The sequence below is a fragment of the Pseudophryne corroboree genome, chromosome 12 (assembly GCF_028390025.1).
Source record: "Pseudophryne corroboree isolate aPseCor3 chromosome 12, aPseCor3.hap2, whole genome shotgun sequence".
Taxonomy (NCBI): domain Eukaryota; kingdom Metazoa; phylum Chordata; class Amphibia; order Anura; family Myobatrachidae; genus Pseudophryne; species Pseudophryne corroboree.
Window position 1 is genome coordinate 54,275,668 of NC_086455.1, and position 27,101 is coordinate 54,302,768.

General features: G+C 42.4%; 1 protein-coding gene across 2 annotated transcripts in view; it reads right to left on the reverse strand.

The window, feature by feature from the left end:
* Positions 1-2,734: 2,734 nt before the first annotated feature.
* LOC134980045 (mis18-binding protein 1-like) overlaps positions 2,735-27,101 on the reverse strand; it is a 90,962-nt gene continuing 66,595 nt past the window's right edge. For both annotated transcript variants that reach the window (XM_063946658.1, XM_063946659.1), the window contains exons 4-7: positions 10,091-10,239; positions 7,720-7,807; positions 4,435-4,486; positions 2,735-3,099 (exon numbers count right to left, since the gene is read on the reverse strand). In XM_063946658.1, coding sequence (XP_063802728.1) covers positions 2,987-3,099; positions 4,435-4,486; positions 7,720-7,807; positions 10,091-10,239 — 402 coding nt within the window. In that variant the 3' untranslated portion in view covers positions 2,735-2,986. The remainder of the gene's footprint in view (positions 3,100-4,434; positions 4,487-7,719; positions 7,808-10,090; positions 10,240-27,101) is intronic.

A 27,101-nucleotide genomic window follows, 5' to 3' on the forward strand; every position in this document is an offset into this window, starting at 1 on the left:
GTGTACGCTCGTCCGGGCACAGTATCCTAACTGAGGCTTGGAGGAGGGTCATAGGGGGAGGAGCCAGTGCACACCAGGTGATCCTAAAGCTTTCTTTAGATGTGCCCTGTCTCCTGCGGAGCCGCTATCCCCCCCCATGGTCCTTACGGAGTTCCCAGCATCCACTACGGACTACGAGAAATAGAATTATCGGTAAGTAAATTCTTATTTTTTTTTAATGCTTTTCATTTAATCATCCATAGTGATGATTAAAAAAAAATAGATAGATAGATAGATAGATAGATAGATATATATCTATCTATCTATCTCATTATAGAAGGAGATTTATGGTGAGTCTTACCATGGTTAAATCCCTTTCTGCGAGGTACACTGGATTCCACAGGGAATAACATCAGGGTGTAAAGTTGGATCTTCATCCAAGGCACCAACAGGCTAAAAGCTTTGACTGTTCCCAGGATGCACTGCCTCCTCTAACCCCACCTCCGTGCACAGGAGCTCAGTTTTGTTAACCAGTCCATTGCAGTAGCAGGTAAAGAGACCGTAAATGTTAGTCACATAGAACCACGTTCTCACGACCGGAGAAGGGACTAGCGGCTCATGCCATACAAACACAAAGAAGCAGAGTGAGTCAGTGTGGGCGCCCTGTGGAATCCAGTGTACCTCGCCAAAAGATTTAACAAAAGGTAAGTCTACCATAAATCTCCTTTTCTGCAACGGGGTACACTGGGATTCCACAGGGATAACATCAGAGATATCCTAAAACAACTTTAACCACCTTCTGAAGCTTGAATTTATCAGGCTTTTTTGACACAGTAGTGGGATCTGCTTCATCATCAATCTGGAGAACCATTTTGATAGCTACCATTAAGTCAGGGACATCAACCTGAGTTACAGGCTCTCTGTCAGAGGCCGCTGAGACAGTCTGTTGCATCAGTATAAGCCCCATCCTCATCCGAAGTATCCAAAACATGAGTGGATTGGTAGGAGGAAACCACAAGCTTGGAGTGCCCCCTGGCCCCAGAGGGCTGAAGTGTAGGCTTCTGTTTGCCCAGATACAGATTTTGAATAAATCTTTGGTTAGAGTGTCCGCCCAAGGCGGATTTGCTACAGAGACAGTTTGTGGCTGTAATGGCACAGGTAGTCCCACAGGGGGCGCAAGATGTGTTACCAATGTATTTAACATACAGGAGAAGGCAGCCCAGGGTGGCTGATTGGCCACAGGAGCTACAGGTGGAGTGGGAGAGGTATGGGCCTCAGCAGCAGTTTTCCCTCCTGCAAATCCGTGGGATCAGCACTGCCTGAGGCAGTAGCGTTCACGGAATTCCCTGTTTTGTGTCCTGCTTTTTTTAGCACATAAATCAGAGAATTAAGTTGCCACGGGGTGACTGAAATACACTGAGCTGTATAGACTGTAGTAATATATAGACCCTGACGCACTTATCCTTTCAGGGCACAGAATATAGTGATAGTAAGGGTGTGATACACTAAATGAAAAACACAGCAGCTATAGGCACATTCAGTCACAAACACGATGCAGATATAAAGTACACAACAATACTGCAGCACTGGACAGGCAAATTACATATGACAATAGATATGTATATGCAGAGAGATAACAATGCACAATAATACTGGATGTATATCACAATAATTGTACCACCTATTCTGTTATTACACTTGTTCTTAACCAACGCTGTCTAAACGACATGTAGAATACTCAAGTGACTGTAAGAGCACAGCACTGTGGCAGGCGGCTTTACAGAGGAGACATCAGCCCAGTAATCCCATTGAGAGCAGCCCTTGCTATAGAAATGGCACCAGATCGCTGCAGGGATTGAGGAAGAAAGTGAAAGAAGCTCCAGGACAGGAACACCTGGGAGGAGAGGGCTACAGGTCAGCGCCTTATCCCCTCACGCTGGACTTCACCACCGGTACTTATGGAACCTTTATCAAAAAAGTTTTTCAAGAAAACCGACCTGCGCTCCAGCTGCCCTGGTGGATATAGTGGGGTCCCCGAGCTGTAAAGTGTCCACGCCAGCCACGTGGTCCATCTCCTGGAGACCGCGGTTTAGCCTGGCGGGTTGCACCTGGGGGACCCTCATACCTCCTCCCAGTGTCCTGCAGCCACGCAATCCTGGAGATGTGCAACGGCGGTGCGCCAGAATACCAGTGCCTCTCCGCTGTAAGTACCCGGGAACCAGGCTGCGGGAGTATACAGGGCCGCAGTGGGGAGGTGATTGAGCCGCAGCACAGTATGTCCCCTGGACATAAAGTGCTGCAGCCCATGAAGTATCTTCAGTAAAGCTTTATTCTTTTCTTCAGGGCTGCCTAACGCAGCCCACCCCTGTTAGTGACCTGCTATGCAGACACCAACTTTAAAACCGAGCTCCGGTGCACAGAGGTGGGGTTCTAGAGGATTCAGTGCGGTGCATCCTGGGAACAGTCAAAGCTTTTAGGCTGTTGGCGCCTCGGATCAAGATCCTACTCTACACCCTGATGTTATTCCCTGTGGGAGCACAGTGTACCCTGCTGCAGAAACAGTATTTTTTATTCTAGTACTCCTGTTTTTTTTTTTATTCCTGTATCATTTTGTGTGTCCATCATAATATCAGTTTCCATTTTTTTTCCCCCACTGTGTGTGGACTGGCAACCACAAAAAACCAGCTGCTCAGATGTATTTCTACTTATAACATTTTTCTGTTATCCACACTTCATCCAATTAGTACCACAGTCATCTTTTTGAGGATATGCTTTATTTTCTACACACTCACTTTACAATATTTCTATTTCTTTTTTTTTTTTTTTTCTTTTTTTTTTTTTTAGGAATTATGTATAATTTATTTTTAGAGCTAGGTCTGCACAGTGAGACACAGGTTAAATCAAATGCCACGGCCTGAGTAAAAGGCCATTTACTGTTAGTCTCCCCTATAATCAGGTAGGCATCCGTACAAAAATAGAATATATATTTACAGGTTTTATACACAAATCATTTTTCCTCAGAGACATCTGAGAAATAATAATCCTTTTCCTCCTCGTTATCAGACATCTCTGGGGCAACTTTTTCGAAGAGCTTCCTAATAAATGTCGGCTTTGCAATGTCTATAATAATGACAGGAAAACATATGTACAAGTTATTACCATTGTAGTCTGCCCCAAGAATGTTGACCAGAGCCCTGTGGCGTCAGACTTTAATAACAAATGGACATGGGGAGGGGGGTTTACTTATCACCAAGAAGAAGGTGCCATTAGTGTATCATTTAGTACTAGCGCCCCCTTCTGGTCTGTGATCAAACCCTCTTTGGGCAGTTATTAAGCATTTACACATTATGGTCTGTCATTGTATGGGTTCTGCAAGGGCGAGTGTGACTAGTATGCAGTGCTTGGACCATTCCTTACTAGGGCTTCCCAGATTCCTTCTGAAATCCTGCTCCCCCAATTTATGAAGCGTTGCAGCTGGTGAAGGCTACCCAAAGTAACTATTGCTGGGGTTCTCTTGCAATAGAAAAGCTAGTTAACGCAGCAGCAATATCTGTACCATGGGCTATCCTGTGCTATTTTACCATCACAGGATACACAAAAGCAAAAATAGTTTAATATAAAAATACTATACTTTCAATTACCAAAAGAAAAATCTGCTACTAGCAGCCTGCGACCAAGCTACCAGAGGGCAGATAGGACCTAGACAGGCAGGCGATGCAGTACACTCCCTACTAACTGCCAGGCAGTACTGCCAGGAAACTGCATTTTTTTTTTTTATTAGCAGAAAAGAGGATGTATTCCTGCAATGTTAAATAGAGCCCTCTGGTGTCTTATAGGTGTGGGGTCAGAAATCCTACCAGAGAGGTTCTTTTCACAGCCCAATTGCCTGTAACCAATGGCAGCTCCCAGTTACCAGGGGCTGGCGGGGCAGGGTGCATTGTGCCCCTTTTGCAAGGCAAGCTTGCCCACAGCTTAGCTTGCCTTGCAAAAGGGGCACAATGCACTAATTGGAGTTCCCGTCATTTTACGGAGAAAACGACAAAAAAAAAAAAAAAAAAATTATATATATATATATATATATATATATATATATATATATATATATATATATATATATATATATATATATATATTATATATATATATAAATAAAAATAATAATGTTAGGATAACTTGTGTTGACCTGTTCCAGGTTGACCTAGACACTCAACCTTTTTCAGGTCATCCCAATGATCCACACCGTTCTTTCACTTGTGATTCACTGAGAAGACCTGGAAAATATGCCCTGTTAGCAGTCCCAGAAGAGCAGGCTTTGAGAAAACTCGTCCTATGGTGCCTGTGTAAGCCAATATTACATGAGAATTAAAAAAAAAAAAAAAAATTGCATGTATGGAACCCCAATGATGAGCAGTAAAATATATTTAGCACTATACATACGTGATTAACTATAATTACCTTTGTTTGGAAATTGCATTCGAAGGGTGGATTTTTGATGATAAAAGTCCCTCTATAATTCAAGAAACAATAACACATGGCAGAGTGTTATTAAACAGAAATAATGGTGGGGACTGTACTCTATTAGATGGTTTACTGGTGGGTTTCATTAGTGAATTTAAAAGTACAAGCCTCTCCATCTGCAGGTCTTCCCCCAGGAATGATACCAGCTTATCCAGTAAATCACTTGGGAGGAAAAACTATTGTATGGTGAGCATCAAGAAAAAGGAACAGAACATCTGATCTAACCAAGGTCGGCAGTAAAGCCCTGTATCTCCCAACAATCTACAGCAGAGATTCTCAAACTGTGTGCCGTGGCTCCCTGGGGTGCCTTGAGACACTTTCAGGGGTGCCCCGGGTTGGTGGTCCAGGACCAATTACAATTTATTCATGGTCAATATAATAGGCAAATCCAGTGCTGGTGGCTGCCAGTCTTTAAATATGTGGCCAAACAGAAGCAAATCTAGTCCCTCACCACACAACTGACCCTAAGGATGACATATAAACATGATCTACTTAATGTAGTATTTCTAAATTTCTCAATAAGAAATTTTTGGCCTAGGGGTGCCGTGAAAAAAAAATCTGATATTCTAGGGCGCCGTGATTCAAAAAAGTTTGGAAAACCACTGATCTACACAAAAGGATTGGGTAATCCATAGCATTCCTAAGGTCAAAAAGGGTGGAAACAAGGAATGATGCAGACCAGCAGCCACTATGCTCAGAAGACAAAGAACAGTGGGGCAGATGTATTAACCTGGATAAGGCATAAGGAAGTGATAAACCAGTGATATGTGTAAGGTGATACACACACCAGCCAATCAGCTCCTAACTGTTAATTTACATATTGGAGCTGATTGGCTGGTGCCTTCATCACCTTGCACATATCACTGGTTTATCACTTCCTTATGCCTTATCCAGGTTAATACATCTGCCCCCTTGTACACAAGCCTACTGACACCCTCATCCCCTGAATCAAGTGGCAGCAGTATTGCAAAACAGTAGAACAACTTCCACAGCCAAAGAGTATAAACGTAAACTCCTGAGACTATGATGGGGAAGGGAAAAAATTTACTGAGCAAAAAGATTTAAAAAAAAAAAAAAAGAGACCGCGCCTCAGGGAAATATTCAGCAACCAGTCACAGTAGTAACTTGTCTTGGTGAAACACAAGAAACAACAGCTTGCACAGAAAAAAACAAATGCTCATATATAGTCTGGCGAAGGCAGTACCCATGAGGACGGCAGCCTAACAAGAGGGATAATGGATCAAACACATACTGATAGGTTTGACTTTTGGCAATAAACGTTTTTAACATCTGTATGTCTCCACGTGATAGGGAATAGAGTGTAAGCTTCTCTGGGGTCGGGACTGATGTGAATGACTAAAATCTCTGAAGCACTGTAATATGTCTACTATTTAAATAACAGATGTATATACATCCGATAATAGCAAGATTTTTGTGCTTCTTGCACAATCCCGTCTCCAAGTTGATGGTCCGTTATCCTGGACAGCACATAAAAGAAACTACTCAGAAGTGGTGTGAGGGCATTTAGTCTCCCCCATGATTGCCAAGAAAGGCATTTAAATGGTATGTACAAAAACCCTGCTTTTTCATTCATCCATGGGGGACACGCGGGACGTCCCACAGCTGTCCTTCAAGGTAGTTTGCTTTGCACGGTGTAAGAGTGCAGACATCCTTGGACTCAAATGCATCAAATCTATAATAATTTTGTAAATCTACACAGAAGACCAGGTAGATGTCCTGCACAACTGATCAGTGGACGCTCTCATCAAACTGCAATTTGCTCTGTAACCTAAGCTGGAATGGGTATGCCCAAAGAAATGTAGGCTTGGTGAATGACCTCCTTAACCCATCGAGCAATGGTCTGCTTGGTAGATGACCAGCCTCATTTGCTGCAAATCCTAGGATAACAAGATTGCCTGACTTGTGCACTTCTGTGGTACGCCGACTATCTAGCCTTAGGGCTCAGAGTACATCTAACAAGTCAACAGAGACTCCTCTTTTCTGATGCACAGCCTGAACCACAATACGCTGATTAATGTGAAATTTAGATACAACAGTCCGCACAAAATCTGGTGATCTACAAGGCAAAACAACAAGTTCAAAAACCCATCTCACTGGCACTATAGCCAGGAAAAGCACCTTTACTACCAAGGAATTGTCGTTCCACAAAATCAATTGGCTCAAAGTATTAGACAGCAAGGTAATCTGGGGTGGTGAAAAGGAGCATGAGAGAGAAGGTCCAGCCCTAATGCAAACAGAGGAATGTTCAGCATCCCCAGAAAATTGCAATACCAGTCCCTCCTGGGACAATATTGTGCCACAAGAAAGATTTTGGCCTTCGCTTGCTATATCCTATTTAGAACACATGGCAACATTGGTGGCAGTGGGAAGATGTGCTGTAAATTAGACAAATTTCAGCCGGCCACCATGGCAATGACTGCTGGGACCTTCATCCTAGAGCAATAGTTTTGAACTTTGAGAGTTTTGGCAAAACTTCATCATGTGGAGGTCTGGTATTCCCCATTGATCCAGAAGCAGCCAAAACGTCTCTGGATAAAGAACTTTCTGCTGGGTGAAGATCTTGGCTGCTCCAGAATCCGCCTCTTAATTTTGTATCCCTGGTATAAAATTCTACAGAGATGGATGTCACATGCTGAGATCGAACACATGGATAGAAAGGGTCTACTCTACTCGATTGCAATTGGATCTCTCCAGAGATTAATTAGCGCTATACAAATCTTGCGCTCTAGTTTCCACTATCAAAACTGGAGATGCAATAGGCGTGAATGAGAAAAAAAGTCTTATTCCACATCTCCATGCAGTAGCCTCTATATACAATATACCTGATCACATGTCAGTCGATGACACACCACCAGTAGCCTATATGCACAGCATGTTTGGCTCCTAGTCCATATACTGTACAGGTTAAGTTTTTGTTCAGCCCAGTGACATCCACAGGGCATGACCCACACGAGAGACTGCCTCCATGTAGTGCATGTAACAGAATCAGCATAAAAATGTACAGTACTGGCCATTCACCTGCAATTCCCACAATTAATTCCCTAAATCCAAACCCTACTTCTCTAACTTTAAATAGACAATGTCAAAGCGATTAGGTTGAGCTATAAAGCAAACAGGTTAACACGTCCAATGATAGGAGCAGACAGACCATTCTTTCTGTAAGAGGAACATCTCCACTAACATACTCTAGCCAAAACATACCGATCGCTTCTTCAGCTTGTCCCAGCACATGATCTTGTCCCACTTGTGGCTCTTCTGAAGTCTGTACACATACTTATCATTCTCATCCCTGTGTGAAGAAATCCATCACTTAATTAGCAAGTAAAACTACATTTTACATTTATAATATGAAAAGCCTACTATACCAAATATGAAATTGATGAGAAAAATATAAAATGGTGTACACTTTAGCGAGTGTCTAGCATGTGGTATAGAGCAGTCTCAGAGGATGATGCATCTCTATCACATAACTGGTTCAAGCAAGCTTCAAGGGTGTAGTCCGAACATAGGGGTTAATTCAGAGTTGATCGCAGCAGCAAATTTGTTAGCAGTTGGGCAAAGTCATGTGCACTGCAGGTGTGGCAGATATAATATTTGCCGAGACTGATTTGGGTGGGATATTTTGTGCAGGATAAATACTGGATGCTTTATTTTTACACTGCAATTTAGATTTCAGTTTGAACACACCCCACCCAAATCTAACTCTCTCTGCACATGTTATATCTGCCCCCCCTGCAGTGCACATGATTTTGCCCAACTGCTAACAAATTTGCTGCTGCGATCAACTCTGAATTAGGCCCATACCCAATACCTTATTATGACAAGTTTTTGTCGGTGTCTATCAAAGCTACTTTGGAATCATGGTACAAGTGACCATTGCACAAGCCTCCCACCACTGCTCCCCATCACTAGGCTTACCATACTATCCCTTTAAACTGGGACACAAGAATTACACAGGTTCTGTGACTGGGTTGCTTCAAGCTTGCATTCCACCTGGTTTTAATCAGCCACAGAACCTGTGTAATTCAAGAGAGTGTCCTGATTTAAAGGGATAGTATGGTAAGCCTACTCTTCACCTCCTGCTGATCACATTCAGTGCTGGACAGTAAGGATTACAGGTGAAACGCAGAAAATTTGAATATCGTGCAAGACTTCATTTATTTTGGTAATTCAACTTAAAAAAGGTGAAACTAATATTATAGCATTACATCTTATATAATTACATATTCTATCATTACATGCAAAGTGAGATATTTCAAGCCGTTATTTATTTGTTATAATTTTGAGGATTGCGGCTTACAGTTTAAGAAAACCCCAAATCCAAAATCTCAGAAAACTAGATTACATAAAATAAGCAAAAAATAATAATTGTAAAATACAGAAAATGTCGGCCCTCTGAAAAGTATAATCATGCATATGTACTCAGAATCCAGGCAGTAATTCATGCAAAAGGGGCCCCAAGTACTATCAGCCTGTGGCACTGCTGTGGTGTTATGGAAGACCAGGATGCTTTAATAGCAGCCTTCAGCTCTTTTGCATTGTTCGGTTTCATGTCTCATCTTTCTCTTGACAATGCCCCATAGATTTTCTATGGGGTTCAGGTCAGGCGAGTTTGCTGGCCAATCCAGCACAGTAACCCCAAGGTCACTGAACCAGGTTTTGGTACTTTTGGCAGTGTGGGCAGGTGCCAAGTCCTGCTGGAAAATGAAGTCAGCATCTCCATAAAGCTCGTCTGCTGAAGGAAGCATGAAGTTCTCTAAAATGTCTTGGTAGACGGCTGTGTTGGCTTTGGACTTAAATCACAGTGGACCAACACAGCAGATGACATGGTTTCCCAAATCAACACAGACTGTGGAAACTTTACACTGGACTTCAAGTATCTTGGATTGTGTGCCTCTCCATTCTTCCTCCATACTCTGGGACCTTTGTTTCCAAATGAGATGCAAAATTTGCTCTCATCAGAAGAGAGGACTTAGAACCACTGAGCAACAGACCAGTGGTTTTATTCTGGTCAGGAAAAGGCCATTCAAAAGTGTGGTGGGAGCTTCACAAGGAATGGACTGAGGCTTGAGTTCGTGCATCAAGAGCCACCACACACAGACAGATTCTGGACATGGGTTTCAAATGTCGTATTCCTCTTGTCAAGCCGCTCCTGAACAAACATAAGAAGCATTTTACCTGGGCTAAAGATGAAAAGAATCTATGGGGCATTGCCAAGAGAAAGATGAGACATGAGACCGAACAATGCAAAATAGCTGAAGGCTGCTATTGAAGCATTGTGGTCTTCCATAACACCTCTTCAGTGCCACATGCCGATAGAATCCATGCCATATTGAGGCAGTAATTCACGCAAAACCAAGTACTGAGTACATATGCATGATTATACTTTTCAGAGGGCCGACATTTCTGTAAGCCACAATCAAAATTATAACAAATAAATACTTGAAATCTCACTTTGCATGTAATGAGTCTATATAAAATACATTAATTTCACCTTTCAAGCTCTATTACTGAAATAAATGAAGTTTTGCACTATATTCACCTGTACATGCAGTTTCAGTTGTGGCCTCACATGTTAATGGGTTCCAACATTCCGGGGGAAAGATATTCACACTCAGGAGTCCGAGCAATCGGGAAGACAGGAGGAGATGTAGGCGTTGTTGGGCTTTGCTCAGGCAGTTGGAAGTCAAATTCTTGACTGCTGGCACTCATAGTTGGCAGCTAAGTGTACAAAATAAAAACAGAAGGGGGTATAGAACTCCAAAAGGATAAGAAAGATTGCATACGTTTCAACTAGAAAGAAAACTAAAACCAGATGGTAGATGAAAAATAGGATTTTGGTACTTACCAGGTAAATCCTTTTCTTTGAATCCATAGGGGGCACTGGAGTTACTCTTGGGGATATGGACGGCTTCCATAGGAACAAGGCACTGAATAGTTAAATTTAGAACTCTACTCCCCTCCATATCCCAGAGTACCTCAGTGTTTTTTACTGAGCCGAACAGGAGCTATAGAGAGGTTGACAATGAAGAATTACATATAACATAATGGACAACAATAAAGTTGACACATAACGTGACCGACAACTAAACAGTTGGCACTATAACCGCTAGAGCTTGAAACTTTGAACCAGTCGGTGAGAATGTGTTACCATAAGATCCTCTGAACTTACCACAAACCAGGTAAAACTGCTCTGGGTGGGCGTCCAGTGCCCCCTATGGATTCAAAGAAAAAGATTTACCTGGTAAGTACCAAAATCCTATTTTCTTTTTCATCCACTAGGGGTCACTGGAGTTACTTTTGGGACGTACCAATGTTTCCCCCGTGGGCGGGAGAGCTGTTTGGCACCTGTAGCACTAGGCGGCCAAAGCTAGATACTGATGCCGCAAACGTATCAAACTTATAAAAGCGCACAAACGTGTACACTGATGACCATGTAACCGCCCGGCAAAGCTGCGTCGTAGAAGCTCCACGACCAGCTGCCCACGAAGTTCCCACAGAATGTGTGTAATGAGCTGTTACTGATGTAGGCGGCTGTAACCTAGCATGAAGGTAAGCCTGACGAATGGTCAGTTTAATCCATCTGGATAAAGTCTGCTTAGAAGCTGGCCAACCCAACCTGGCAGCATCATAGAGAACAAACAACATATCCATCTTCCGAACTGTAGACGTTCGGGATACATAAACACGTGACGCGCGTACCACATCCAAGGTTCCAGAATTTCTTGTCAACACAGGAACTACTATTGGTTGATTGTGAAATGACGACACTACCTTTGGTAAGAAAGTGGAATTCGTCCGAAGTTCCGCTCTGTCATCATGAAACACCAAATACGGTGGCTTGCACGACAAGGCACCCAAATCTGAAACACGCCTTGCTGAAGCTAAGGCTAGTAGAAAAATTGTTTTCCAAGTGAGAAACTTAATATCCACTTGTTGTAAGGGTTCAAAATAAGAAGACTAAGAAATCTAAAACCAGATTCAAGTCCCATGGCGCTGTAGGTGGAATGAATGCAGGCTGTATTCTGAGGACTCCTTGCAAAAAAGTGTGTACCGACGGCAATAGAGCCAATCGTCTTTGAAAGTAAATTGACAACGCAGATATCTGCACCTTTAGTGTAGATAAACGCAGTCCTCCATCTAACCCCGTCTGAAGAAATAACAAAAAACGGGATAACTTGAAAGATGAAGTCGGAAACTTCCGATCTTCACACCAAGCAATATAGACACGCCAAATTCTGTAATAATGAGCTGCTGTAACCGGCTTCCTAGCTCGTAACATGGTTGGTATCACAGATTCTGGAATGCCCTCTCTTCTTAAGAGGGCGATCTCAACAGCCACCCCGTCAAACGCAACCGCGCTAAATCGGGGTAAAGAAACGGACCCTGTTGTAACTGGTCCGGACGTAGTGGGAGCGGCCAAGGATCATCTGCAAGTAGCCCGCGGAGGTCCGAGAACCAAGCCCTCCGAGGCCAATGAGGCGCCACTAGTATTACTGTGACGGACTCTCTTTTGATCCGTTTTAGCAACAGAGGGAGCAGCAGAAACGGTGGAAACAGATACACGAGGCTGTACGGCCACGCGATGGTGAGAGCATCCACCGCCACTGCCTTTGGATCTCGCGTTCTGGACACATACTGGGGGGTTTGGTGATTGTGGCGAGATGCCATCAGATCCACTTGAGGGTAACCCCACCTTTGGACCAACATGTGAAACACTTCTGGATTTAATTCCCATTCTCCTGGATGAAAATCCCGACGTCTGAGATAATCCGCCTCCCAGTTATCCACTCCCGGAATGAACACTGCCGACAATATCACTTGGTGTCGCTCGGCCCAATTGAGGATTCGAGCTACTTCCCGCATTGCCATGCGGCTTCTCGTTCCTCCTTGTTTGTTGATGTATGCGACTGCCGTCGCATTGTCTGACTGCACCTGAACAGTCTGAGACCGAAGCATGTGCACTGCTTGTCGTAGCGCATTGTAGATTGCCCGGAGTTCCAGTACATTTATAGACAGCAATCTTTCGTGATCCGTCCAGAGACCCAGGAGCTGACAATTTTGAATTACAGCTCTCCAACCTCTGAGGCTCGCGTCAGTCGTTAGAATTATCCAATTCCAGGCGCCGAACAGTTTCCCTGCGGTTAGATTGTGTACTTTGAGCCACCAGAGTAGAGACACTCTGGCCCGTGGTGACAACCTCACCCTGTGGTGAATCTGCAGATGCGAGCCCAACCACTGTGCGAGCACATCCAGTTGAAAAGGACGCGAGTGGAATCTCCAGAACTGAAGTGTTTCGAAAGCCGCCACCATTGTGCCTAAGAGGCGAATGCACAAATGTACAGAGACTGTGCGTGGCCTGAGCACTAATTGAACCAGATGACGAATGACCTGCACTTTCTGTTCTGGTAGGTAAATTCTTTGATTTACCGTATCGAAAATCATACCTAGGAATTGAAGTCGTTGAGACGGAATCAGATGTGATTTCTTGAAATTGACAATCCAACCGTGCTGAACCAGTACATTGTACGTTAGCAACGCATGTTGGAGGAGCATCTGGTGAGACGGAGCTTTGATGAGCAGATCGTCCAAGTACGGAACTATTATAACTCCCAGGGATCTGAGATGAGCTATCATCACAGACATCACCTTGGTGAATACCCAAGGTGCTGACGAGAGGCCAAACGGTAGAGCCTGAAACGGATAATGGTTTTGCCGTATTGCAAACCGTAAAAACCTCTGATGAGGTGGCCAAATCGGAATTTGTAAGTACACATCCTTGAGATCCAGTGCAATCATGAATTCCTATGGCTATAAACCTGCAATTACTGACTGCAGAGATTCCATCTTGAATCTGTAGTAAGTGACGTACCAATTGAGACCCTTTAAGTTCAATATTGGCCTGACCGAGCCATCCGGCTTTGGTACCACAAACAGACTGGAATAATAACCCTGACCTTGTTGGTGTACAGGGACCGGAATCAAAACTGCTGCATCCAGCAGGGACTGAATGGCAATTTGCAGAACCGCCCTCCTGTCGTCCGACAGAGGCAGTCCTGTCTTGAAAAACCGCAGTGGCGGGAGACATTCGAACTCTATTTTGTAACCTTTTAACACTAAATTGCGGATCCACCCATCTGTGGACGTCTGGAGCCATGCCAACTGGAGCGTCTGAAGGCGTGCTCCCACTATTGGAGATCCGAAATGGGCTGGGAGCCCGTCATGCCACTGGCTTGTCAGTGACCTTAGGGTCCTGACGACTGGTGTTGGTTTGTTGGAAACCACGTCCACGACCTCGTCTACCAGGCGTGGCTGTTCCTCTGCCACGCCCGCGAAAGGACTGAGGTCTAAAGTATTTGAAGGCCGGTCCAGAGTATCTCCGTCTAGGTACTGTTGGAGGCACTGGTAAGAAAACAGATTTTCCTCCCGTGGCCTCCGAAATCCATTTGTCCAATTCAGGACCAAACAACTTCTCGCCACCGTAAGGTAACGCCTCTATACCTTTTTTGACCTCCGCCTGCCAAGACCGCAGCCAGAGTGCTCGTCGTGCTGTAACTAGCGAGGATGAAAGGCGAGAAGTGAGCTGACAGACGTCAGTAGAGGCTGTACATAGATAATCAGCAGCTTCCCAGATTTTATCAGCGAGAAGTATAAGGTGATCGTCACGTAAGGCAGACTTGAGTTCTGTTATCCATACCATTAGCGCCTTAGTTACCCAAATGCCAACCAACCCAGGTCTAAGCAACACTCCTGCTGCTGTATACATGGACTTTAGCATAGCTTCTATTTTACGGTCAGACGGGTCTTTGAGCGTAGTAGCAGTTGGTACTGGTATGGTTAATTTCTTTGTAAGTTTAGACACAGACGAATCCACCACTGGCGGATTCTCCCATGTAGCTGTCACAGACTCTGGAAACGGGTAACTAGACTTAAATCTGTGAGGTATAGAAAACAGTTTATCCGGATTCTTTCGTGTTTCTAATAACATCTTATTAAGAGATTCCGAAACAGGAAAACACATTGGAGTTCTCTGTCGTTTAGTAAAGACGACCTCATCATTTGTCATCGGCTCCTCAGTTTCTGTAAACTTCAGAGACTGACGCACCGCTCTGATGAGATTATCAACGCCCGGGCTGTCAAAATCGTCAGTATCTGACTGCTGGTCTACTTCGCCCTCCTCACCGTCATCTTGCGGAAAGAGGTCTGGCATAGAATCGTCAGAATGCAACATAGCAGAAACTGGTAAATCATAACACAAATGAAATTTATCCTCTCTCCCCAAAGTGGACTTGGACTTTTGGCAAGGCTGAGACCCCTCCGGTAGTTCTAGCGGTCTCACCTTAGACTCAGATCTTGCCGCTTCCCGCTCTTGACGAGCGGCGGCCAATTCTGATTGCAATCCAGCCATAACCTGTGTTAGCATAGCCCATGGAGGGTCCAGGGATGAAACTGGCTTTTTAACCGGAGCCGAACTTGTATTCGTAGCTGAATCCACAAAACATACTGTACATGTGGTAGATCCATCTGGCAACACATTCTTACAGACATGGCAGGAAACTGCTTTTTTTGTTTTTGCTGGTGCCTTACTCATTATGCAGACAGACAACACAAAATACAAAGACAGACAACTTGCACGACTCAATAAAACCGTACTATATATATATATATATATATATATATATATATATATATATATATATGTACTATATATATATATAAAATATATATATATATATATATATATATATATATATATATATATATATATATATATATATATATATATATTATATTATCTGGCCATGTGCAGTGCACGCCAGTCTATATGAAATCTGATCCCAAATTCCCACTAACACGTCTGGAATCACAATAGGAAAAACAGCATGGTTAAAATGGCCCCCCCATGCTTACAGTATAAACAGAGTACAGATTATAACCTTCCAATCAGACATAATCAGAGCATTTCCTGTTGAAAAAAAGGCTTAATAGCCTCTTTATCTAAAAACCCATGCAGCGTTCTGCTGCTGCTATGGGACACTCTCTCCTAATGTGTGTGCTCCCCCCCCCCCGTACTCCGTGTACTCTATTACACGGAGCCGGGGATTACCTGCGGGGAGCTGCTGGAGGGAGCCGGAGAGCGGGAGCCGGGGAGCGTGCTGCCTAGAGCCGTCGGCGGCTCAGCACAGTGAATGCGGCCGGCGCGGCTCTATGAACGGGAGGCAGCACAGCTGTGTCAGGTAGCGGCGGCGGGCCATCACGCGACGGTGTCCTGGAAGCGGCAGAGCGCTCACAATCATACAGTGTCCCCACACAGCGGGGCGGCAGCGTGAGCTGACCGCCCCGTCCCCACATACCTGGACGCCTTGTAGTGAGGGCTGCGACGGGGCTTCTTCTGCAAGCTCCGTCCAGCTTCTCCTACAGGATCCTGCACGTGGCTGTGAGGGAGCTCTTTTTAGAGAGGCCCGACACGCCAGTAGCTGCTTGTTAAGCAGCATCCACTATCCCGGACCCTCGCCTATTGGAAGGGATGTGGAAAATGTTCAAACGAAAAATAAAAATATTCAAAGAAGTGTGTATAATCCACACAAGCCTTGTTGCTACAATGAGCACAGAAAAAAAACACTGAGGTACTCTGGGATATGGAGGGGAGTAGAGTTCTAAATGTAACTATTCAGTGCATTGTTCCTATGGAAGCCGTCCATATCCCCAAGAGTAACTCCAGTGACCCCTAGTGGATGAAAAATAAATTATGATTTTTTTGTTGCAGTAAAAAAAAAAAAAAATTCTCCAGTTGCATTTTGGAACAGTAGAACATTGTGTGTATAGAGGTGGTACAAGGAGCTTTGAACTTAATACTAAACAAAAACTGGGTTCAACCCGCTGTATACCAGGTCACTTATTTCTACTAAAGCCTCAGAAAGATGAGTGAAAAAACAGCAAGACAAAATCAGACAGAATGCTATGGAATCTGAGAAGAGTAACACAAAATCCTATTTCTCCTTCACGGTCCACAGGATCTACCTGGATTTGTCGGTGAAGTCAGAGGAACGAGTACCAAACTGTTAAAGCTTTTGAGCTCCCGGGATCGGTCCAGCCCCCTTATAACCTCATCTCCTGGCTCAGGGAATTCCATTTGTTTGGTGCGGTAGGAGCCAGACCACTGCAGCCACAAGCTTTTATAATATTATATAGGTTGTGTTTTTTGGGGGGCGGAGCAGCTCTTTCTATGCGTCTTAAATGCATAAAGGAAAGTCACTCCAACAACTTCCCGCCAGTGTCGCAACAGTTACCTTTGTGTAAAACACTGCTGTCTCGGCAGATGCCAGCTGGATGTACTAGCAAGTCCACACGGACTATCCCAGGCTGCGGCCAGAGCATGGGGAGAAGGTAAGGCGTCTGTTTCTGATATCAGTAAGGCTGCGTTGTACGAGTCTTAAACCGTCTCGGGGAGAGACTACCGGACAGTCGCTGGTGTGGTCATCCACCTCAGTTGTACCAGCACTAGATCTCATGGCCCCCAAATGAACCATTCGCTGTGACGGATTCAGAGACGACTTTTCCCAGTTTATGAGCCACCCGTATCTCTGTAAACAAACTACTGTCTGTTAAAGATGGCTCAAAAGTAACTCCTACGAATGTGCTAGGATTAACAGGTCGAGGTATGGAAATATTCTTATCCCCTGCTTGCGGAGATAAGCTGCCATAACCACCATAATTTTGGTAAACACCCTGGGTGCTGATGCTAGCCCGAAGGGCAAGGCTTGGAACTGAAAATGTTCCTGGAGGATGGCAAACCTGAGGTAACACTGATGCGACCGTGCTATAGGTACATGTAGGTAAGCATCCTGTATATCCAGAGATACCATGTAATCTCCCGGTTCCATAGCCAACATTATGGAGCGTAATGTCTCCATGTGGAACCTTGGAATCCAAAATCTATTTGTTTAACATTTTGAGATTGAGAATTGGTCGAAATGACCCATTTGGCTTCTGAATCAAAAATAGATTGGAGTAAAACCCCTGTCCCCTTTGTGATGGAGGTACTGGGACAATCACACCTGACTGCAGTAATGTTTGGACTGCTTCTTGCAGGGCATTGGCCTTCGACTCTATACGAGATGGGCTGGTGCAAAAAAAAAATCTTTGAGGAGGTTGCCTCCTGAATGAGATCCATACCCGTGAGATACCATCTTCTGCACCCAAGCATCTGTTGTCGACTGTTGCCATATGTGTGCAAAATGAAGAAGTCGGCACCCAACCCTGGAGTCCTCCAGGCGGAGGCCCGTCTCTTCAGGCTAATGGTTTCTGTTCAGGCTTGGAAGCTGGCTTTCTACTAGCCCATTGCTTCTTACCCCTGGCTGATCTATTGAACTTGGGTTGCTTAGACTCCTCTTTAGCTTTCGCTTTGCCATCGAAATGGCCGAAACTTTGAACCCTTATAGGCCCTACACACTTGGCGATATTCTGAAAGATATGAACGATCTCGTTCATAAATGAACGAGAACTCGTTCATATCTTTCAGTGTGGAGACTTAAGCGATGAACGATGCGCGTCCCCGCGCTCGTTCATCGCTGGTCTCCCGTCGGCTGTGCATGCAGGCCAATATGGACGATCTCGTCCATATTTGCCTGCACTTCAATGCAGCCGGGTGACGTGGGGAGTGAAGAAACTTCACTCCCCCCGTCACTGCCCCCCCCCGCCGCCGGGTTGCTCGTCGGCCGTATCGGCCGTCGGGCACCTCGGCGGCACATCGCCAAGTGAGTAGGGCCCTTTAGTCTTCGGGTTATAACTAGCCAGAAATCTGACCTTCGATTCAGCTTCCAATTCTAGAATATCAGACAATTGTTTTCCAAACAATTTACACTGCTCAAAAAAATAAAGGGAACACTAAAATAACACATCCTAGATCTGAATGAAATATTATTAAATACTTTGTTCTTTACATAGTTGAATGTGCGGACAAAATCACACAAATTATCAATGGAAATCAAATTTATTAACCCATGGAGGTCTGGATTTGGAGTCACACTCAAAATTAAAGTGGAAAAACACACTATAGGCTGATCCAACTTTAATGTAATGTCCTTAAAACAAGTCAAAATGAGGCTCAGTAGTGTGTGTGGCCTCCACGTGCCTGTATGACCTCCCTACAACGCCTGGGCATGCTCCTGCTGAGGCGGCGGATGGTCTCCTGAGGGATCTCCTCCCAGACCTGGACTAAAGCATCCGCCAACTCCTGGACAGTCTGTGGTGCAACGTGGCGTTGGTGGATGGAGCGAGACATGATGTCCCAGATGTGCTCAATTGGATTCAGGTCTGGGGAACGGGCGGGCCAGTCCATAGCATCAATGCCTTCGTCTTGCAGGAACTGCTGACACTACAGCCACATGAGGTCTCGCATGGTCTTGCATTAGGAGGAACCCAGGGCCAACAGCACCAGCATATGGTCTCACAAGGGGTCTGAGGATCTCATCTCGGTACCTAATTGCAGTCAGGCTACCTCTGGCGAGCACATGGAGGGCTGTGCGGCCCCCCCAAAGAAATGCCACCCCAAACCATTACTGACCCACTGCCAAACCGGTCATGCTGGAGGATGTTGCAGGCAGCAGAACATTCTCCTTGGCGTCTCCAGACTCTGTCACGTGCTCAGTGAGAGCCTGCTTTCATCTGCCAATCTTGGTGTTTTCTGGCAAATGCCAAACGTCCTGCACGGTGTTGGACTGTAAGCACAACCCCCACCTGTGGATGTCGGGCCCTCATACCACCCTCATGGAGTCTGTTTCTGATCATTTGAGTAGACACATGCACATTTGAGGCTTGCTGGAGGTCATTTTGCAGGGCTCTGGCAGTGCTCCTCCTGTTCCTCCTTGCACAAAGGCGGAGGCAGCGGTCCTGCTGCTGGGTTGTTGCCCTCCTACGGCCTCCTCCACGTCTCCTGATGTACTGGCCTGTCTCCTGGTAGCGCCTCCATGCTCTGGATACTACGCTGACACACACAGCAAACCTTCTTGCCACAGCTCGCATTGATGTGCCATCCTGGATGAGCTGCACTACCTGAGCCACTTGTGTGGGTTGTAGACTCCGTCTCATGCTACCACTTGTTGCCATATGGGTAATTGTCTGCACTTAGTATAATATTAGGCTAATAGATGTTGTCTGAATCAAAATATAATTCATTATAAATAGGCGATGTTACCATAGTGGACAGTATACTGGATATATATATATTGTAAGGTATAACTTAAATAGGTTTGAATGTATTAGTCTTATGTTTTGAGAATTTAGTAGCATGTATTTCTGTGTGTTTTACTGCAAGATTATGGGTCATTATGTAAGAGACAGGTTTTCTCTGTGTAAGCCATATAGCCAGAATACACAATACATTGAGCATTACACAAATTCATCCCTTCCATGCCATTATTCATATCTGTATTAATCAAAGGATTAATGTCTGATCTGCGCTATACCAAGTACAATTAAATCAAAGTTTACATGATATGTAGATATATGTATACTGTATACTTGATTCACACACAGCAAATAAATAATTATAACTTGGTGGATAAAGTCAATAGGTCACCTAGCTCAGGTCTCATAATATGCAAACAGTTACTGGTATGAACAGGGTGCATTGGAATTCACAATCAAAGATCTTCATACCTTTAGAAAGTATATCAACCAGCTGGCCTATTGTCCAGTTATACTGCTGGCCAGAGGCAATGATAATATAGGATCAAACCCACTATAAACAGGTCACAATCATTTATGCTAACACCCTAGGGCCTAGGCGAAATAGATCGTTTACACATCCATACAAAGGTAGATCTCTGATGGATAAAGAAATACCAAATTTTATGATCCCAAATTCCCTACATGCTCACCACCGTGGGACGGAGTTAGCAGAGAACGTTTTATTACACTTTGGAATCTGTCAAAACCTATAATTATGTACTTCATTGGAAACTGTGGGGATTTACTAGTTTTGAATTGGTAGAATATAGGATAAAAAGCAGCAGACTTTTTAGTTAGGAGGGAGGAAGAAAGGAGGAAGGAGAAGGAAGGAAGTCAGTCAGGAGGAGATGTCATGGAGAACATGCAGAAGGAATGATTCTTGGGATTGCAATCTTTAACTTGCAAGTATAAAATATGATAGTAATTGAAACTGTTTGTGAAACTTATGTCATGTTGTTTTATGTTATGTAACGAAGGAAGCATAGCATAGCTTAATATAATAATTAGTATATATATCACTACTGTGTATATCTTATTCTGTACGATTTGATCTGCCTGTAAATAAAGAATCATATAAAAAGAGCGGTAATATTCAAGCTTGAACTCTCTTTAAGGAATCTTAACTTCATAATTTCATAAGTCATATATATAAGGACTGCATCTATTTATCAGTTTGTAAGCCTGACATAATATATTTGCAGATATATATGATAACGCATATTAATTAAAATATATCCATATATTAATAACCATATATGTTATATTAAATATTAATATTCATAAATATGATTCCATAAAGCAATATTGGCGACCACGAATTGGACTTGTTATTACTGAATCTGATTATCTGATTTATAATATTTATGAGGAGTAGCAAATGCTATAAGCTGGCTACCAAATCTACAGAATCACGGTGGGGATGTATCTATGAAAATTTATTACCATTGTGTAATGTCAATTTTGTATTCTGTATAACCTAGGATAAATGTGTTAGTGCAATATACGTTATTTTAACTAACATAATATCTATTAGGAAGCAGCACCAATGGCTGTAAGCCTGCTGGCAAAGTACAAGATCACAGTGGAATAGGTTACAAATGAGAATAAAGAATTTAAAGGCCTAGAATAGAAAATGTGCACAGTGGAAATGAGTATTTCCAAATAAATGTATAAATGTACCAGGTATTAGAGTTTAACCTTAAGACACCGGTCAATCTTAAGGAGAGGATACCTTCAGTACTAAAAACAAAGAATATATAAATTTAGCATTGTAATGTTAAATATGCAAAAAGTTGCAGCAGCATTAGGAAAAATGCGCAGAACTGCGGCTTTAGAAGCCAAACAGAAATGTAAAGAAGGATCAGGTTCACGTCTTCGTAAGGCGTGCCTGACCATTAATGCAAAAATGCATTCATTATTTAAGTCCCTTAAACAGAAAAATAAACAAAAAAAGTTTGGGGCAGAAGCAAAAAGCCTGGCAGATTGTAAGCAAACTGTCATGACCTCTCAGGAGGAGATAAAAGGAAGTACAAGGGAGAATATTGTAGATGTAGGTGAGACTCAGGACAGCATTGTCCATGTGCAGCACACAGAGTCTGCTATGGTCACACAGACCACCAGCAGAACAGCCTCTTTGGTAAATGAAGAAAGTAGCAATGTGCAGGATGTGTCTATCATCAGACAGCACATTAATGTAAAGGAGGTAGCAGCAATAGGAGATGTCCCCTATACTGTTTCTACTAAAGGGGAAGATTATTGTAACTCAGATTATGAGTATTCTGCTGAATACACTCTCAGAGTTCCCAATGTAAATGAAGAATTTGTTATGCCCTTAGGCAAAGGTGAATTGTCAGCAGATTTAAACACTGATAGCTGCAGTACAGTGCACACAGGGGTGGAGAAGTTCCCCATGGTGAAAACTCCCATGGCAACCAGAGTTGCAAACCTTGAAATGTATTCACCTGGAAACATGTTTAAAGGGAAAATCCATGAAATTAATTCAGGAATGCATGTTTACAAACAAAGTTCCCAAACTTTTGTAACCCCCACACAACACTCAGAGAAATCTAGTGATGGTGCAAATGTTTGCATGCTCTCAGAGAGACCACATGCAGAGTGTCATTCTGCAAACCACACACCAATTAACAATGACAAAAAGGATCACCAGGATGAAAATGTTTTTATGCCCTGGTGCCATAACCATTTTATTACAGGTGTGGAAAGACAGAAAGCCCTGGCACCTGCAATACATATTTGGCAAAGTCTAACAAGTTTCTCTCCCCACAAAAGTAGTTTTTTTCAGAAGCTCCAAGATTCTTCCAAACTAAGGAGCCACACCAAGCAGCAAACACTATGGTTGGAGACAGTCTGGGACCAGGCTGCGTCACAAGGGAGTATGGTCACAAGTGAATACGGTAGTATCATTCCTTTACTTGTTAGATCCAATGTAGCCATTGTTTGCTTTGATGTTCAAACAGCCACAGTTTCCAAATTAAACCTGCATCATATCTGCAGCGACAATTGTGCTGCCATTGACACACAAGGTGACAGGAAAGATTGGCACAGGCCAGAAACAATTGTTTGTTTGTTATTCAATCTTTAAAGACACATTTGTAAATTCTGTACCTGATAACATGCAGCAGATAGGACAGAATGCATAGCAAATACGGTATGTTAAATCACTGTATAAATATCTGTGATATTCATTGTATGTCTTTTTGTTTGATTCATAGTAATCCTGGCAACCTGTATACAGAATGGTACAAGACTCCAAAAAGACTCCAATTTACAAGGGAAAAGGTCTTCATTAACCCTTTCATCGCTGCTATCCAGCAAAATCTACATAGCATCCCTAAAGACTGATATATGGACAAATCCTCAAGGAGTTTTCCAGTTTCACAAGAAAGGGGAAGGTTTTCATTAACCCTTTCATCACAAGTAATCATTACTTGTCTTTCAAACTACATGTACACACCCACAACAGTGTACAGCACATCTCATCACTGTGATTATACAGAACTGCCTCATCCCTTCATATACCTTAATCAAATATATATATATATATATATATATATATATATATATTATATCATTGTATTATATACCTTGTAAATATTTTTTTTTTTTTTATATTACACAGTAGATACTACCTATGCTTCCTTCGTAAAAGCTTCAAAAGTAATTAAATATCTAATACAGGATGGTATACCGCGTTTTAACAAAGCCATTCCTAAATGATATTTAATACCTGTTTGAAGCAAAATTATATTCATTTATTGTATTGATAGGATGTTACTATATACACATCAAAAGCATTTTAAATAATTATTAGCCAAAATATAGGTAGGATAGAAAACGCCTTTATATGGGTTAAACTGGTATAGGGTTATTTAAGATTGAGATGTATAAATAGGTTCAAGGTAGAATAAGGAGACTTAAGACTGCATGGTAATTTATTCAGTGAGGAAATACAGAACAGAGTAGGTGTACTACTCACAGCCATTTGTGGTACTATTGCCCGAAGACAATTAAGACCTACTATTAACAAGCAAGGAAAGAAAGAAAGAAACAAAGAAAGAAAGAAAGAAAGAAAGAAAGAAAGAAAGAAAGAAAGAAAGAAAGAGGAAAAAAAAAAGACTGTTTCATATATGCCTGTTCTATTCAAAATCGCAACCTGTTTGTGCAAAAGCAATATGGACACTTGTCACAACTGCGGCATTGGAAAAACATTTAAAGGACGCACAAAGCTAAAGACCATTACTGAGGGTCGTCACAAGTACTGAATGTTCAAGACACAGCACTCGACGTACACAGCCCTCTGCCTCAAACAGCGAAATGGCAAGCAAAGGAGCAGCTGCTATGAAGAATTCTACTTCAACTGCCTCCATAATGCAAACGCAAGGCGTCTCCAATTGCAAGCAAACCACGCAGATGACAGTCTTATCCCAGTAAATTGCTACAGCCAAGAACAGCACAAAATGTCCACACGTACTGATCCAGATACAAGAAAAAGGTCTACAATTGGGCTATGGTATTCCAAATGTCTGTAGAAATTAGTTTTCCTCATGAATACTGAATAAAAACCTCAGTCTTGTCTGCTTTAGTTAAAAAGTAGAATAAGGTTAGGTAAGCTAAGAATTTTTAGAGATTTTTAAAATCACAATGGTTATTATTATTACACTTATGGTTTATATTATGGTTACAATGAAAGTTATGTTTGAAGGAATATTTTGAAATGTATTTGGAAGCAATTACGCTAGTTTAATGTGTGGCCAATCAAAATAATTTCTCATGGCCACAAGGGGGCGACTGTTGCCATATGGGTAATTGTCTGCACTTAGTATAATATTAGGCTAATAGATGTTGTCTGAATCAAAATATAATTCATTATAAATAGGCGATGTTACCATAGTGGACAGTATACTGGATATATATATATTGTAAGGTATAACTTAAATAGGTTTGAATGTATTAGTCTTATGTTTTGAGAATTTAGTAGCATGTATTTCTGTGTGTTTTACTGCAAGATTATGGGTCATTATGTAAGAGACAGGTTTTCTCTGTGTAAGCCATATAGCCAGAATACACAATACATTGAGCATTACACAAATTCATCCCTTCCATGCCATTATTCATATCTGTATTAATCAAAGGATTAATGTCTGATCTGCGCTATACCAAGTACAATTAAATCAAAGTTTACATGATATGTAGATATATGTATACTGTATACTTGATTCACACACAGCAAATAAATAATTATAACTTGGTGGATAAAGTCAATAGGTCACCTAGCTCAGGTCTCATAATATGCAAACAGTTACTGGTATGAACAGGGTGCATTGGAATTCACAATCAAAGATCTTCATACCTTTAGAAAGTATATCAACCAGCTGGCCTATTGTCCAGTTATACTGCTGGCCAGAGGCAATGATAATATAGGATCAAACCCACTATAAACAGGTCACAATCATTTATGCTAACACCCTAGGGCCTAGGCGAAATAGATCGTTTACACATCCATACAAAGGTAGATCTCTGATGGATAAAGAAATACCAAATTTTATGATCCCAAATTCCCTACATGCTCACCACCGTGGGACGGAGTTAGCAGAGAACGTTTTATTACACTTTGGAATCTGTCAAAACCTATAATTATGTACTTCATTGGAAACTGTGGGGATTTACTAGTTTTGAATTGGTAGAATATAGGATAAAAAGCAGCAGACTTTTTAGTTAGGAGGGAGGAAGAAAGGAGGAAGGAGAAGGAAGGAAGTCAGTCAGGAGGAGATGTCATGGAGAACATGCAGAAGGAATGATTCTTGGGATTGCAATCTTTAACTTGCAAGTATAAAATATGATAGTAATTGAAACTGTTTGTGAAACTTATGTCATGTTGTTTTATGTTATGTAACGAAGGAAGCATAGCATAGCTTAATATAATAATTAGTATATATATCACTACTGTGTATATCTTATTCTGTACGATTTGATCTGCCTGTAAATAAAGAATCATATAAAAAGAGCGGTAATATTCAAGCTTGAACTCTCTTTAAGGAATCTTAACTTCATAATTTCATAAGTCATATATATAAGGACTGCATCTATTTATCAGTTTGTAAGCCTGACATAATATATTTGCAGATATATATGATAACGCATATTAATTAAAATATATCCATATATTAATAACCATATATGTTATATTAAATATTAATATTCATAAATATGATTCCATAAAGCAATACACTATAGAGTGAGTGAGAGCACCGCCAGCTTTCAAAAGTGACCAAAACATCAGCCAGAAAGCATAGGAGCCGAGAAGTGGTCTGTGGTCACCACCTGCAGAACAACTCCTTTATTGGGGGTGTCTTGCTAATTGCCTATAATTTCCACCTGTTGTCTATTCCATTTGCACAACAGCATGTGAAATTGATTGTCAATCAGTGTTGCTTCCTAAGTGGACAGTTTGATTTCACAGAAGTGTGATTGACTTGGAGTTACATTGTGTTGTTTAAGTGTTCCCTTTATTTTTTTGAGCAGTGTATTACCAATGAAAGGTAATGCCTCCAATTCTTTCTTGGATTCAGCATCTGCTTTCCAAGTACATAGCCAAACTGCTCTACGAGCAGCTACTGTCAAGGCTGATGCTATAGAAGCAAATCGTACCCATATCAATTGCTGCTTCTTCCAAATATTGGGCAGCTTGTCTTAAACGGCTTAAATGATACTCATGCTCCCTATTAGGAGGAGAGACCATTCTCTAGTTCCTCTATCCATTTGCCCATTGCCTTTGCTATCCAGGCCGAAGCCATAGCAGGTCTTACCACTGCTCCTGAGAGAGAAAATATATTTTTCAAGAAGCTATCTACCCTTCTGTGTAACATCATTTAGGGAGGTAGATGACAGTGGTAAAGCAGATTTATGCACAAGTCGCAGTACATGTGCATCTACTTTCGGAGGAACTTCTCTTTTCGAACAATCCGCAGCTGGAAATGGATAATAAGAATCCCACTTTTTCGGAATCTTATACTTTTTACTGGGCGTCGCCCAAGATTCTGCCATCATTTCCGTCAGATCATCTGATGCTGGGAATTCAGTTTTAACTGTCTTTATTAGTTTAAAACACAGGTGCTTTAGATTTTGATACTGTTTTGGCTGATTCCTCCAAAGAGAGATCAGCCTTCATAGCATCAATAAGTTCAGCTACATCCTCTGAACTAAAACTCTGCGACTGATCCTCATACAGAGTATTTGAATATACTGTATCATCTGTTGTATCATAGACGCATCTGTCTTAGTCTTACCTGTCCCTTGGTTACTTGTAGAGGCTACTGGAACCAAACCATAGG